The sequence below is a fragment of the Hirundo rustica genome, chromosome 6 (genome assembly GCF_015227805.2).
Source record: "Hirundo rustica isolate bHirRus1 chromosome 6, bHirRus1.pri.v3, whole genome shotgun sequence".
Classification (NCBI taxonomy): Eukaryota; Metazoa; Chordata; class Aves; order Passeriformes; family Hirundinidae; genus Hirundo; species Hirundo rustica.
Window position 1 is genome coordinate 15,196,641 of NC_053455.1, and position 15,627 is coordinate 15,212,267.

General features: G+C 34.8%; 1 protein-coding gene across 4 annotated transcripts in view; it reads right to left on the reverse strand.

Moving 5' to 3' along the window:
* Nucleotides 1-15,627, reverse strand: part of PPP4R4 (protein phosphatase 4 regulatory subunit 4) — a 63,703-nt gene that overhangs the window by 2,784 nt on the left and 45,292 nt on the right. For 3 of the 4 annotated variants that reach the window (XM_040068143.2, XM_040068140.2, XM_040068144.2), the window contains 11 exons: nucleotides 14,350-14,532; nucleotides 13,533-13,638; nucleotides 12,642-12,789; nucleotides 9,633-9,777; nucleotides 8,720-8,761; nucleotides 8,553-8,627; nucleotides 6,535-6,610; nucleotides 5,998-6,078; nucleotides 5,580-5,673; nucleotides 5,065-5,135; nucleotides 4,184-4,319 (listed from right to left, as the gene is read on the reverse strand). In XM_040068143.2, coding sequence (XP_039924077.1) covers nucleotides 4,184-4,319; nucleotides 5,065-5,135; nucleotides 5,580-5,673; nucleotides 5,998-6,078; nucleotides 6,535-6,610; nucleotides 8,553-8,627; nucleotides 8,720-8,761; nucleotides 9,633-9,777; nucleotides 12,642-12,789; nucleotides 13,533-13,638; nucleotides 14,350-14,532 — 1,157 coding nt within the window. The remainder of the gene's footprint in view (nucleotides 1-4,183; nucleotides 4,320-5,064; nucleotides 5,136-5,579; nucleotides 5,674-5,997; nucleotides 6,079-6,534; nucleotides 6,611-8,552; nucleotides 8,628-8,719; nucleotides 8,762-9,632; nucleotides 9,778-12,641; nucleotides 12,790-13,532; nucleotides 13,639-14,349; nucleotides 14,533-15,627) is intronic. The other variant, XM_040068141.2, reaches the window with a different exon arrangement.

The window sequence follows — 15,627 nt, forward strand, 5'->3', positions numbered from 1 at the left end:
ACTTGTGGACATCTTATAAAATACTGGTATTTATTTAGATTTATTGTTGCAGAAAAATTAACTTTCTAATAATAAATTAGAAATTTCTAATAATAAATTAGAAAATTAAATTTTATGCAACAATAAATCTACTCCCTCTTTTTACAAGATGAAAAACCTGTACCACACATCCTTGAAGAAAGTTTTCATTCAAAGTGAAATAAAATCAGCCAATATCTGTAGGTCTGTAGGCAAGATGCAAAATACTTAAATGGTATCTATAAAGTGGATATATTTATTGATGGATTTATAAAGTTTCTAAATAAAACAGTTTTAAACAATTGCACGTTGAACATTTGCAGTCATATTACAGCAGTATAAACTCAAGCAAAACATCTTATTCTCATAAAGCTTACTCTCATAAGCTGAAAACATTCAAAAGAATATAATAAAGCTACATAGCATAAGGATATAAGATCAGAGTGCTTGACAGAACACAGTGTTCACTATTTATGTCAATGTCTGCACTAGGATGATTCATGATCTAATTGGCAAATCTTCAACAGAAGTCAGAAAAACTTCTCTGTTCTGCATATTAAGTAAGATCTCTTGTGGGACAAAGTACTCAACCAGTGCTCTCTTTGATTCTTTCCTATTCCATCAGGTACTTAAAGCAGACAGTCATCTCTTTTGTGATTCCCCCATTAAGTTATATGGGTGCTGCTTTACCATAATTCTAGCATTTTCTATGGCCTAAGTATTACCTAAGACCTAGCAGCTGACACCTACATTAAAACAATACTTCCTTGACACCTGCTGGTGAGCACTGGATCATGATCTACTATTTTTTTTTTCCTTGCACCTGTGTTATTTTCATAAAGAGAAAAAACTTTAATTGGCACACCCTTATGAATTAGTTCAAACTTAATGTTTGAATGCATGAGTGTGCTAAGAAAATACTTCAGTTCTCCACCTGTAACTGTAACTGTGTAAGTAAGTCTGTAAGTAACTCTAAATTTTGAAAAATTCCTGGAGCACTATCATATATGAAATCAGAAATTCTTCAACGCTGCAAACTGCACTAAATTGTCAAAAGTGAGTATTTGCCAGTAGAGCAATTTTATGGAAAATATTAGGCTTAAGCAATTAAACAATATTTTGTCCAAACATATATCATTTCAAACTAAAAATCATTAGTTTTATCTGCTCATACTTTAGTTATTGTGTTACTGCCCACATATTTACTTGGAAAAAGAAGCATATTAGCAATTACCTTAGGCAAGCTGCAGAGACAGCCAACTAAAAGTTAGGTCTTGCCAGAATTGAGATGGTCAGTACAAATTTTAACCAGCACATACGTAAATCTGCGTGATGATACATCTAAAAAAAACCCAATTATTATTTTATCACCTTAGTGACTTTTCTGCCTTAGTCAGTCCACCAAAGGTGATGCTCATTGATGAGCATCTATTCAATTGTACCTCTCACTGTACAATTGCCAAATTCTTCTTTCAGAGTGATTTCTGTCAGCTGCTTATATATTTGGAATCAATTTTTTCCACCATTCTACTCAGAAAATAATGCCTCCTTGAAACTGACATTTTTGTTGTTTTGTTGTTGGTTTTTTGTTTGTTTTTTGGTTGGTGGGTTGGTTTTTTGTTTTTTTTTTAATTGTTTTCTGGTTTGGGGGGGTTTTTTGTTTGTTTGTTTGTTTGTTTGTTTTTAATTTAAGTGTGCATATATTTAGCACCAGGCCTGACTTCCAGAGTAAAAGAAAGATAAAAAGTACAGCTAAACATATCTGTGATTGAATGTATTTGCCACCAAACATTCCTATATCTGTATCTCTTAATATCTTCTTATAGAGCTGCTTCATTTTCTTATGAAAACAGTGAAGTACTGGGTCAGTTTACAAAAGAGAAGTTGAATCTACAGCACAGCAGACATTAGACCACCTTGAGAGATGTCTTTTCCCATAACACAGAGTAAGAGTTTCCCTAAAACTTTTACTCAGAACTAAATGTAGGACATCCTAAACTTCCCCTTCTTTCCCCAGAAACGTTTTTCTTCCCCTGGTATATCCTCTTTGGCTTCTGACCCTATGCAGTCCAGGGACTTTCTGAACCAGACAAAGCACCCAGATCATTGTGTTTGATCAGATACCTGCTTTCAAATACTCTGCTCTTAAGGTATTTGTTTGGGAATGGTACATAGAGACTTGAAGCTGTGTTTCTTACATTCCACCCTCCTGCCTGAAGACAAAAGTGGAAACTGCTCTGTGTGAGCCTTTTCCTGTCCCTCCGTATTTAAACAAAAGAGATCAGTTTTATTTTAAATGAAAGACAGAAAAACCTTTGAAATTTGGAAATGTTTTATGTGATAGAAAAAATATGTCTAACTAACCCTTGCACCGCACTGCTTCATGAATATTAATCCATTAATTTTCCCCAAATCCTTGTGGGACAACAAATAATAGGAATTTCTACAGATTGATATAAATATTTACAACGTTTTAACTAATTTTCTGGTTTAAAGCGAGGAAAAGAGACATACAGTGATTAGGGGGAAGGAAAATACGGTCTTGAGCACACCTAATTTTTGAAACTATGTAGCACTCCATGACATTTTATGTTCTCAAGATAAATGCCCCATTTACTTTGTAGATAGCTGAAAATGTCAGCAGGTCTACTAATCTAATGGCTGACTTTGAAATGGTGCACTTTGAAATAAGTGACCCCCTAATGATCACCTATAAAGAGTCTGAAGAACTGTGGGTAGTATTAAGAGAAGCCATTAGACACTGCCAAAGACAGGGACAGAGGGCAAAGTGATTTGGCACTTTAAAGCACTTTTCCTGTGAAACCACTAACTCAAACAAAGAGTACATCTGCATTCACAACTTACCTTCCAACTTTCTCTACAAAATAAAAGCAGGTTTAAAAACTATATGTCACTCTGCAAGCTTGAGTTCATTCTAGAAAACAGTTTACCTTGTACAGTGGAGATGGTAGAATTCCAGCAGAAAAAAAAAAATCAAGTACACAATGAGCTAAATGAATACCGTCTGAGAAATTCCTTTCTTATTTTTTAAACTTTTGAGTGCTTTATTTTACAATTTAGTGATTTTATTAACTTAAAATCCTGAGCAAAGCTGGGGAGATGTTTTGGTTTGTTTTTTAAAGGAAACAGAAAATACAGAAGTGGAAAAATATGTTCATACAGATATTTAATTCACCAAAACAGACCATTGCTATTGTTTCCTCTTTATACCTGGCAAACCAGTATAAGATGTTTCCTCTTTCCTATCTTAGCTTCAGTTGTAGTTGCTGTTACATTGAAGTCTATTTCCCCAGACTCCCTTTCTTGCTGTTGCTGGATCCTTCCCTTTCTCCATTCTGCCCTGGCTAAGAATGCAAATCTGTGCTAGCAAAGAAAAGTCTCAGTTTGAGCCCACAAAATTACAGCTAGTCCAATGCCAGTAATTTAGTTACAGTGTAAAAGGAATCTGCAGGGGATTTGCTGCTGAAGTCTACAGAGATTTGGGTGAGTACATGTCACAGTGATTTTCTATGACTTACAGTTTTAGCGCAGGAAAAAAAATACATCTTTCATTTTGTTCTTGCAAAATGCTGAACAGCATAGGCTGATGTTTAAAGGAAAGCAGCCTGAGGGAGATGCCTGGCATTGAAGTTTTGGATTTTTAAATGGCTATGGTAAGGCAAAGAAGGCAGTATTACAAACTAGTACCAGTACCAGTTCATCGTAAGTCTCAAGATTCATCACAGAATTGTTATATAATGATACATAAACATATGTAAGTCCACAAAAAGAAGGAAAATTAAAAATTAAGTAGTCTAAAAATACTTCTATTCTATTTCTCCAGTTACAGGCAACTAAATCACTGTGACTGCAGTTATTACATATCAAAGGCACTAATCTTCACTTTGTCCCATTCCACCCTCAATTATGTACCAGCTGAATGCAAATATGTGCAGGAGAAACAATGTGAAAGACTAATTAGAAGGTAATGCCATCTTAGAAACACTTATAATTGCATCCATCACATTTCTACCCTGCTATTTTAGTATTTCAAAATCTGCATGCAGAAGTATAATAAATACAGGCCTAATTTTACATGGCTCATTTGAGTTCCCTTTGAAAACGCTACCCCTAGGCTCAGTTTAACATCGTGTCAACAGCTTACATGCTCATCCTTCGGGACTGGCTCTCCTTATTTCCATTGTTCTTTTGGTCAGCTGAGTTGAATAAGTTGCGCGAGCAGCTAGAAGGGAAGGCAGCATTCCCACTATTACCAGCAGAATGAGTCCGTAATGAATCATCTGAAACACAAAGGTGCAGCTTAGACAAAGAATCCTGGTTCAAAACAGTGCACAGAAAGTAAACAGAATGAGCTGTTTTTCCTGCGGCAATAGTGGCACATTCCCTATGGCACTAATCCAAAATGTTAACAGAATGGTTTCCACTTAACATTTCTTCAAGTATTTTTACGAAAACGTCCCACTAAATAATTGGAATACGCATTTTCAAAGAAAATATTAATATATTTAATGTATGCAAAGAGTGTGATTTCTTGGGCCAATCTTCAGCTGCTTACAATTTAGCTATTTAATGTAATTTAATTGCCTAGTGCCTATTGGTAGTGAAAGGAAAGACAGGTTTCTCTAGGAAGCCATTCATCTCAAGCTTATCTTTAATCATCCAAACTCTTTAAAATTTAGTGGACAGAACATGCAAACATCTCTTAATTCAGCAGAAGTTTTACATAATATTCATTCCCCTCAGAACCTAACCTTTTTATGATATCTGAAATTCCAGCCAGGACATGACAAACTCAGTTTATTTTTACTATTTTTAAACGTGAATTAAAACAAATGTGTAGGGAAAAAAAAATCTGAAAAACACACTTACTAGACTAGAACTTAAATGCCCAAGTGTATTGGATATCTATTATTCTGCCTTCTTTAGGAGAATAACATCTTAAGAGTATGCCTGTCTAATTTGGCCCATATATTCAACAACCACACAAAAAAAATGAAGTAAAATACATTAAAATAACCTACTTACCACTAAAGGATAACATACAACTCTTTCCCATTCCTCCTACTGAAGATGTATATCCTGTAGCAGAACTTTTACTTTAAAAAAACCAAACAGAAAAAACCCAAGTAGGTTATTTACAAAAGTGTTCCCCTCAATTGTATCATCCTGCTGTTTAGTAGTATTGGAGGTTATTTCTGAGTTTATATGAAAAAATTAAATGAGAAAGTTATGCTGAAATTTCTTTAAGAAATGTACAAAATTAGATTTACCAATTCATATTGAAAATTATTTTAATATATGATAAAAGGTGACATATTAACTTAAAAGTTAATACCATTACCAATAACCATTTCTAGGCTTCAGCGTGCCTTAGATGGTATTTCATCCCTCAGTTAATCAATTAAACAGAAAGCTGAAAATATAAGTCACAATTCAATGAGCACATCTCTACTTTCAGAGATCCATAGCATTAATTTCATAAGAGCTCTCTATTAGCAAACATTTGCCTATGAGGTAAGCAATGAAGATTATAAAGATACTTAGGACACTTGTCTATGTTGCTGTATTTTGGATGCAGTATTTGAGTACTGAAAGATTGGCTTCGAACCAGCTTGGATTTTTTTTCTTCTTTGCCTAAAATTATAAAGAATATGTTATGAATATTTCATTTCCTCAGTAATTAAGAACACTTTAAAATATATTTTTCTGTCAACCTATGGTAAATGAAGGAAGGAGATGGTTTAAATACTTCAATTAAAAAAATAAACCTTAGGTCATTATTTATCTACTACAGAGTAAAACAAAACTAAAAACCATAGAAAATAGACTCAATTCTAGGAGAAGAATCTTTTCTTCTGTGCAGTAGGTGAAACTTGGGTCCACAGATCAGCTTTGCTGGGGTTTTACCTGATGATGCAAGATCAAAGTATTCCAGTTGAGTTTTTGAACTGTTCTTACCTGCTGATGTACCAGAAGAGCTTCCAGAAATAGAAAGGTTGATACTTTTTGCCAACACTGATGATGTTTTACTGTCTCTACCTACAAAAACAAACAAACACAAACAAACAAACACAAACAAACAGAAAGGTCCAGTATAATCCCTTCTCTCTTAAAACTTAAATTTATATAAAAGAGAGGACATAACATCACAGTCCTGGAGCAAAGAATAATAATACCTAATCCAGTGCTACTAGCACTCCAGAAATATCACAGAAAAGTATTTACACTATATCCCAAAGTGAAAAATAACAGAGAACTAAAACTGTAATGTATTGTACTAATAAAGCCAAAATAAAACATACATATTGTTATATATTATATACATTATGAGGCAATTTTTCATAAAGAACTTCAGAAATACATAGAAAAAAACTTATATTTCCAATTTCTAAATCTCTGTTTATTGTATAAAGTGTCTCTTTCCTGCTCCTTTCTCTACTACCTTTGTAGAAGACTAAAGCATGCATCAACATGTACACAAATAAACAAACTTACGCTTCTTTTCAAAGATTTTATCATTAATATTTGTAGATCTTCCTTCATTTTTCTGCTTCTCTTTTTCTAATTGTTCCTAAAAGAATAAAGAATTTTCTTAGATATTACTCAGGTAAAAGTAAATAAACTGTGTTTCCAAGTAACAGTTCCTCTCTCCTGCTAATAGTACAATCCCTGATGAATATCCAGAGAACCAATTAAATAGTACAGAAAGAAATCAGGGTACATATCTCATTTCAAAACCACAATCTGAAGAAAGCTCAGAGTTGAAGTTCACACCTATAATGTACAATTAAAATTGTGCCTGGCTTTTGGTTTTTTTAATATTCAAAAAGATACAGACAGCCAGCAGCCGGCAATGGCATTGGCAGCCAGCAATGTAAACATTTTCTGCAACACAGACACCCTGAAAATAGAACAAGCAACACTTTTATGTCATACAATTCAATGGACATGTTCTTTCTAAAATTTTAAGGTGTGTCACATATATTCAAACTTTATAAAGATCTAAAATTAACATCTACTGTTGATAAATCTTTATGAAAAATAAAATTAACTATGTACAATTTTTCAAGTTCATGGAATTTATTTGCCCTTCTGTAATACCACCCAGCCTAAAAGTATATTCCATTTTGTCAATAGATACCACTCCAGCTTCAAAAGACTATATAATATTAGCTTATTTTCTATACCATTTCCATAATAAAAATAAAGTGAACCATAATTGCTCTAATCTATTTTTTTCATGTAGTTCTAATTACTACCCAATCAAGAAAAGAAAGAGGTAACTAATTCAGGTCAGGGTTGCTGGAAAATAGTTTCTACAAAGTCAGCTACTAAAATTTAGGAAACTTACTAACATAGCCAGTATTAAAATCTTTAGCAGTCAGATACATTTAAGTGGGTTGAATGGCTCTTCATCTTTTTGGGACTGCAACATGCCACAGTTCACTGTGTCCATCTCAGGTTCCCCAAAAGCATGCCTCTCACAGACAGTGCTTAATGAGGCCTTTGTGATACAGAAGGGTTGCATGTATCAGCGGCCCGTATCATAAAAATTCAGGTACTTTTCTAAAGTAGAGCTGTAGCAATGGTAAAATTTGATTTCACCACACAATACAAAGTAACACGGAGCACACTGGAGGCTGTTCTGCACCATACAAATACTTACAGTATAAAATCATTAACTGTATCATCCTGAAGGCTGCTAGAGCTAAGTTCAGTAGTTTGAGTGTGTGCATGCAAGTCCTGAGAACAAAGCTGAACTGCTGGCTCAAGAATAGGAAGTGGCAGGAAGTCTGTGGGTCAGGTACATTTGCTTATATTGACCTGCAATACCTATCGACATCAAGGTGGACCACAAACAATGATATTTTAGGGACAATCTTGAATGTCTTCTCATTCCCTACAAAGAAGTTCATTTACTACAAGTCAGAAGAACCATGTAAACAATTTTAGGATCTTCTGAATCCTATCAGCTGCTCAGCTTCTCCACCTCAGGCTGGAGGGGACGCAGCAGACAGGAGGACTGCAGCGGTCTAATCTAGGCTTTGTGGAGATGTGGTGAAGATATAAGGTGAAGATATAATATATGAGGTGTGCAAAAGTACTTACTGCACCTTTCTCCTGGCTTTTCTCTCTCCTGGCTAATAGGAAAGCCTGTAACACAGAGCATTCTTTGGCTTCCTTGGGACAAAAGAAGTTATGAGACTAATTTCTTTGCCTAGGGAAGCCATACGTGAATTCTGAGGTGTTTCATTGATCAGTTTATCACGTTATACGTGGTATTTCTCAAGAAACTCGAGTTTGCCCTTCTAATTGATACAGCAAAATTTAGGTAGTAAAGAAAAAAATGTTACATGTTACTTTGAAGGACTTAACCCTATAATAAAGTGTAAAATGAAACCACACACAGCTTATGAACCTATCCAGTCTCCAAAATATGCATATTGCATTGCCTCATTAATATGCAGCAACAAACTATTTAAAAATAATGACAGTGTACTGATAAAAGATACCATTTCCAAAAGGAGATGTTCTTGTCTCTCTTTTTCTCGATCCAATAAATCATTTTCATAAAATCTTTTCTGAAACTTCAAAATAAAATCAATAAAAATAAAAAAATCACTACATGAAAATGGAAACTAAGAGTAGTTTATAAGTATTAAAGTTAGTAAGTACTTACAGCATCTACAGAGATCTCCATTCTGTCCAGTTCCAACACCGTCTACAAAGAAAATTAAACCATTATTTATTATTACTCAATGGCATGCCACACTTTGAAGTAAAAAATTGTCTTTTCTTCCTAAATATTTGAAGCCTATGCTTTTATTTTTGTGGTAAAAATGCAGCTTAAAAGTGTCACAGAGTATTCTCAGAGGCCTGCTGAGATTCACAATGAACAGGTTCACACAATACCTACATGGAAATCAAAATACACTCACGGAAGCACCACAGCAAGAATAGCTATAGCACAGGCTTAGGAACCAGGACCGAAAAAAATAACTCAGGAATCTGTGTATAACTTAGAAGCTTCCATATAGGTGTTCACCCAGTCTCACTCTTGCAGACTGACCCTGTAAAGAAGCCACCTACTTAAGCAATTTCACTTCATGGTTTCTAAATTTGAGACTAAGCACGGGCATTCCTTAAAGATGTACTTTTTTGAATATTTACATGAAAAACACATTTATAACATTTCAAAATCCTGCAAAAGCTTTGTCTGTATATTGTAAAATATACGGACTAACAAGATATCTCTGTCTCACAAACCTGACGAGTTTTACTAGAATCAACATTCAATCTTTCTCTAGTCATTTGCTATTTTTTCATAAATGGTCATTGAGCCAAAATCCTGAATTTGAATCACTACAAAATAACTGCAATATAAGTAACCAAGGAAACATCAACACTCCTAAATTTCACAGAACATACTATACTGCATCACCTTTTAACTGTTCAAAATTACATAATAGACAACGGAATTTTTAATCTCCTGTTCTTACACTAAGAAAATCAACAGAAAGCACAACTTTAGTCATCTTAATTTTCAGTGATAAACCCAAGATTAAATGCTGCTTAGAAAGAAAAACACTTACTCTTTTTACAATAGTCAGGACATCTTTGTCTTTCTCTTGACACAGAAGTTTCCTTATACATAATTCCAACTGCTGAAGTAAATGCTTATCAGTGGGAATCTTCAGAGTAGATTTGACTTTTGGCAACAAACAGCATAGCTTCATTCTACAAAAACAAACAAACAAACAAACAAACAACCCAAATATTCACTTTTTGATGCAGATGTTTAATATATATTATTAATTCTCAGTATATTGCATGCTAGCATTTGACACAAATTAATTGTTAGGTGGTCTTATTTTTCAGAAGTGATTGTTGCTTATGTGTCCAGACAGTTTTCAAAAAGTCTACAGATCACGAATACAGTCCACAAACATATTTGGTTTATCTGTTTTTTGTTGTTGTTGTTGTTTTTTTGGTGTTTTTTTTTAAATCTTCTAGAAAATTAATGAGACCTCCTGATTTTCCAAGTGACTTGCACACCTGATTTTATCAGTTACCTAAAAATCCCGAAAATCTGGTCCATTTGTAGAAAGGTGACCAAGTCTCACCAAAAACCACGTTACTGCAATTTCATACAACTGCAAGGATGAAAATGTATCAGATAGACTAAAAAGAAGGAAAAAAAGCTCTTCTTTCCCCTTCTTTATCTTCCTCTTCATGTCTGGAGGCTGCCCCTGCTGGTGTTGTTCAGCAAGGTCAAGTGCCAGGTGCTGCACTGGGGTCACTCACAACAACCCCACACAGCACAACAGGCTGGGGGCAGAGTGGCTGGAAAGCTGCCTGGTGGAAAAGGACCTGGGAGGGCCATTTGACAGCAGCTGAACACGAGCCAGCTGTGCCCAGGTGGCCAAGCAGGCCAATGGCACCCTGGCCTGTGTCAGCAATGGTGTGGCCAGCAGGAGCAGGGCAGGGACTATCCTCCTGTACTCAGCACTGGTGAGGCCACACCTCAAATCCTGTGTTCAGTTCTGGGCTCCTCAGGACAAGAAAAACACTGAGGGGCTGGAGCACTGAGGGCAACAGAGCTGGGGAAGGGTCTGGAGCACAAGTCTTGTGAAGAGCAGCTGAGGGAGCAGGGGGAGTTTAGCCTGGAGAAAAGTAGGCTCGGGGAGGAGATCTTATCAATCTCCACAACCGCCTAAAAGGATGGATTGTTGGGGCTGGCCTCTCCCCCCAAATAACAAGCAGTAGGACAAGAGGAAATGGTCTCAAGTTGTTCCAGGGGGGCCTAGATTGGATATTAGGAATAAACTTCACCAAAATGTTTGTCAAGCACTGGAATGGGATGCCCAGGGCAGTGTGGAGTCACCATCACTGGAGGTATTTAGCAGATGTGTAGATGTGGTGCTCAGGGACATGGTTTAGTGGTTGACTCAGCAGTCTTAGGCTAATGGTTGGATTTGATTATCTTAAATATCTTTTCAAACCTAAATAATTTTGTGGTTCATTCCCTTGATTCCAAGGGAATGTTTTTCAACTGTTTATATAAAACTCTGCAGATTAAATTAAAAATATTTCATGCAACTGAGGAAATAAAAATTCCTTCATTTGATCAGACTGTAATAGCATGTAATAGTGACTAGTTTTAATCTACAGAAATAGATTAAAAGAAACACCAAGAACCATACATGATGATATTCTCTCAGAGTCAACTGGCCTTAGACCAGACACAATCCTTTGCCAGACACGGTTACTCTGATTATAACCATTCAAAACAAATTTCTCACATGAATTCATCTTACCATTTTTATACCTTCAAAATATTTTAATCACAAATTAATCACAATTTCCCATATGCCAAAAGTTACACCCCATTGTAAAAATCCAGAATAGTATCTCCCTACGTCTGTTTTAAAACCATCAGCTAACCACGTCTAACCTGTAAACTTCACTCCACTGGAGACAGTGCACTTCTCTTGTACAAAAACAATACATAAAAGAATTAAGACAAAATGAATTTTAATGTGTCAGTTAAGGGATTGCAAGTTAGTTCAGGTTTCCATAAATTATAATATTATATCAATAGAGCTTTTAATTAAAATATTTGTTAAGAGGAATGAGCTATTTCAGATTATATACAAATATAGTTTATTGTTTTAATATAATCCTCTTAATGACATGATACATGAATGTCATCATACAAAATAATTTAGTTTTTAGGATCCTGCTGAGTTGAAATGTGGTAGTTATACTAAACACAGTACCTATTGAAACAGTTTCACATAGTAATAAACAGTATGTGGCAAAGCTTACTGAGTGCTCACATGTATGTGCAAATTAAGCTTACATAAATCTCTGTGCAGAATTAATATTAGATGTTCAGATGCTAATGATGACAACATGAATGACACATATTAGAAACAAGATTAAAAGCTTTTTGTCACAAAATATGTGACCAAAAAAAAAAAAAAATCTACTTTTTTAATGGTAATAACTGCCTGGTCCCTATCTGTTTAGAAAACGAAGAAAAAACAGTTACTACAAAAATAACACTGTATAAAAACACTGTATAAAAATGAATAACAGACCAAATTCCCTAATATTAATGTTTTTCAATTTGCCTTAAAAATGAAGTAGATACCCTTTTCCATAATGTAAAACCTGTTCTAACTTGTTTTAGGCCAGACCACTGAAAGAATTGCTTGATGTGTTTGTTTTTCATATAGTGACAATGAAATGGATGGGAATTAATGGAGATCGAAGTTGTGTTCTCTCTCTATACCCATGAAATAGAGTATTACTTTCTTCCCACCTATTGCTGGCTCTCCTCTGCCTTATTGTTCCCTTCACTCCTAAACCCTGGTGCTTTCCATCAGTCTCTCAAACACTCAGAAATGCCCTGCTCCTGGAATCTTCTAGCACCATTCCCACACTCCCCTGCACCTTCAATACTGGTCATGCTGAGGGCTCTTTATGTTTTTACTCACATCCCATTATTTAAGAAAAACATGAAACTTTTAAATAGTATTTCTTATTATATTTTTTAAAGCTTTTTTTCCCTGTACACTGCTACATATTCTTCATACCTGACATTTGCCACTGGGTCATGTGTAAGTTCAAGCACAGGTAAAAAGAAGTATTTACAGAAGAACGATTTTGAAAACAGTTCCATAATGAATTCACAAGTATCTAAAAACCGAAGTCTGTTCCAGTAACTTTTTCCTTGGCCCAGTTCTGAAAAATAAAAATTTGCAGATATTATCTGTCAAGTTTTCAATGGCAAATAGAAAACATTTCACAGGCTGACCTTTGACTCAAAGATGATAATCACAGGCATCAAAAGATAATTTCTCAGCCTATCTCAATTCTTTCTTTTTACTAAAAAGCTAGTTCTGTCAGTGAGCACTTGAAAAAGCAAAAGAGCACGTGAACTAGCTACTGTTTTAAACAAAGTCCTGGATGCCTCTCAAACCATGTCACAGGAGTATCAAAATTACAGTGTAAACACTAAGGAATTTTAATGGGAACTGTTAAAACTTCTAAGTTATCTTTAAAACAAAAAACCAAAACCAAAACATCAACTTTAGGTGACTGATTAATAAATTAATTTCTGAGATTCATTCACCACTTCTTTTGCTGAAGCCTCTAGAGCACTTTACTTCTACAGAGAAACTCTGCTTTTTATATTGCTGCACTCAGAGCTTAATAATTTTGGCTAAAAGAAGTAGCGTTGGAGGGGTCTTGGCATATTATCAGTTTCTGAATTCCCTCTTCCCCAGTCCCTTTATATAAGCTCCAGATATATTCCTCACATACGCACAGTACATTTTGCTGGTGATAATATGAGCAACTGAATGTCTTCCAAGCACAGTCCCACCAATGATGGAAGGAAATTACACTGAATAAATGAAACTGTAAAAAGATCTTCAGTCAAAACTAACTTTTATTTCTCAGTAATCGAGGAAAGATCATCTTACGTTCAATCAGTTTCTGAATAACCTCATGTCTCTGTTCTTGTTTGCGATTGTAGCGCAAATAAACGCAGAGAGTCCGAGCAGCTGCTTTTTGGACTGGCAGGACATTCTTGAAAGAAATAAAGGGAACACAATTAAACATTATCTGAAAGAGTATGACTAAAAACATATATAGAATTAGGAAAAAAGATAGCTAAAAAAGTTGCCTAACTTTATAAATTTTGAAATAAATGTCATACTGTAAGGGAGAATTGGGAAGTTTGGCCAGTTCATGAGACACCTGCATCTTTATTCCTTCAGCACAACTTGTAGATTCAACTACTTTATAAGGATTTTAAAATATTCCAGGTTTGCAAGGCACCTTTTGTACTGCAGTTGTTAAAAATGAAACTTACAGCATCTTCTCTTACAACAGTTTTGTTCTTGAATTAACTCAGTAAAATTTCAGACTAGTAGCTCCACAGGACAATTTATTTTAGAAATGCATAGTTCTTTCATAGAGAACCAACACAATGTAATGTATGGCATCAGGAAAAAGAAGGCATATATCAGAGGAAAAAGTTTTGATTTAAATAGAAACAATCTGATGATGAGCACAAGGAAAGGAAGAAGCCTTGGGCAGGAGGAAAACTGTAATCCAAATGGTGCTCCTCAAATGGGGGCAAGTTTTCAGCAAAAATTCTCATAGAAAAATGCCACAGCTTGACATACCATATGAAAGGGATAGTACTTTCAGATTAATATAACACAGAGCAAATGTCCCGTGGTCTAACTTACATTAACAAATAAAAATAAATGAGAAAGCGACAGGTGGGCTCACATTTGTCAAAATGATTGTCAGCATCCTGTGAAGAAAACGGTAATAGATCTGATCACTCGATATGATGTGAGGGAGACACGCGTATTTTTGTAGTAACTTCTCATGCGTTCTCCATTTTAAAGAAGTCGCTGCTCTCTGTTCTGCTGTTGTTAATGCAGGAATCAAGTCAGGAATAGAGAGTAACTAGAAACAGGAAGATAAACAATAATTTTACATTTTCAAGATGTGTGTCTTGTCACTAAGCTTAAAAAGCAAATCACAACAATGTAAGAAGGGAAGACTAATCCAAAAGCTATTTCAGTACCTAACTAAATACACTTTTATATCCAATCTCTTCTCCTGACAAAGGAAAACTAAACACTGTTCTCTTTGTAACACCCTTTTACAGATATTAAGACCATTATGCCACCTCTCCTCAGAATTCTCTTTCTCAAACCAAATGAATCCCATTTCTCTTTTATCCTCTTAATCTTTGCAGTTATTGTTCTCAGTCGCCTAATTAGTTTTAGCAGAAATTAATTTTAGCAGGAATTATACACCTTCTTTCAGTAAATGGCAAAGAATTTATAGTAGCCAAGCTAAATTCCCTTTAACATTGAGAAAAATGAAACAGGCTACCACACCTGACATTGCATTTGCTATATGTTATACATATTTACAGCTGTAAACATCTGACAAATTCAAACGTTTAAAGTACACTGTCAACTTCTGTCAGTACAAGAAAATAAATTTCTTCAGTTCTTATACTGCTGCAATATCTCAATTTATCCATACATTTAGGAATTATGCTCAAAACCAGCATCCTTTCTGTTCCATCTTAGAGGTAAGGAGTCATGGAATAAACCATCATCCAGAGCCACATACAATTAAATTAGAAAAGGTGGGAACTGAGTACAGATCATTTCAGCATCCTAACTTCAGGAAATAGATTTCCTTCTAGCGGAAGCCTGAAAATGGCACCCATGAGCAATTGATATATCAATATGCAAAAGATTTAAAATCCGTATTAGCTATCATTCCCTTAACATGAAACCAAGTTCTTATTTAACTATGGTTAATCAGAAAAAGAACATGTATAAACTGTTTATTTTTACATTAACACTAATATTTCCAATTTTCTTTAAATGTTAAAGTTCATAAAGTCAACAACTAAAAAAAAAACAAAAAACCCAAAACAAAACACAAAAAACCAAACAGAAACTTCGTATCTCTGCAAAGCAGAAACTAATCATGAAAGGCTTTTCCTACAAAATTTGTCTGAAATTTCTTACTCCCTTC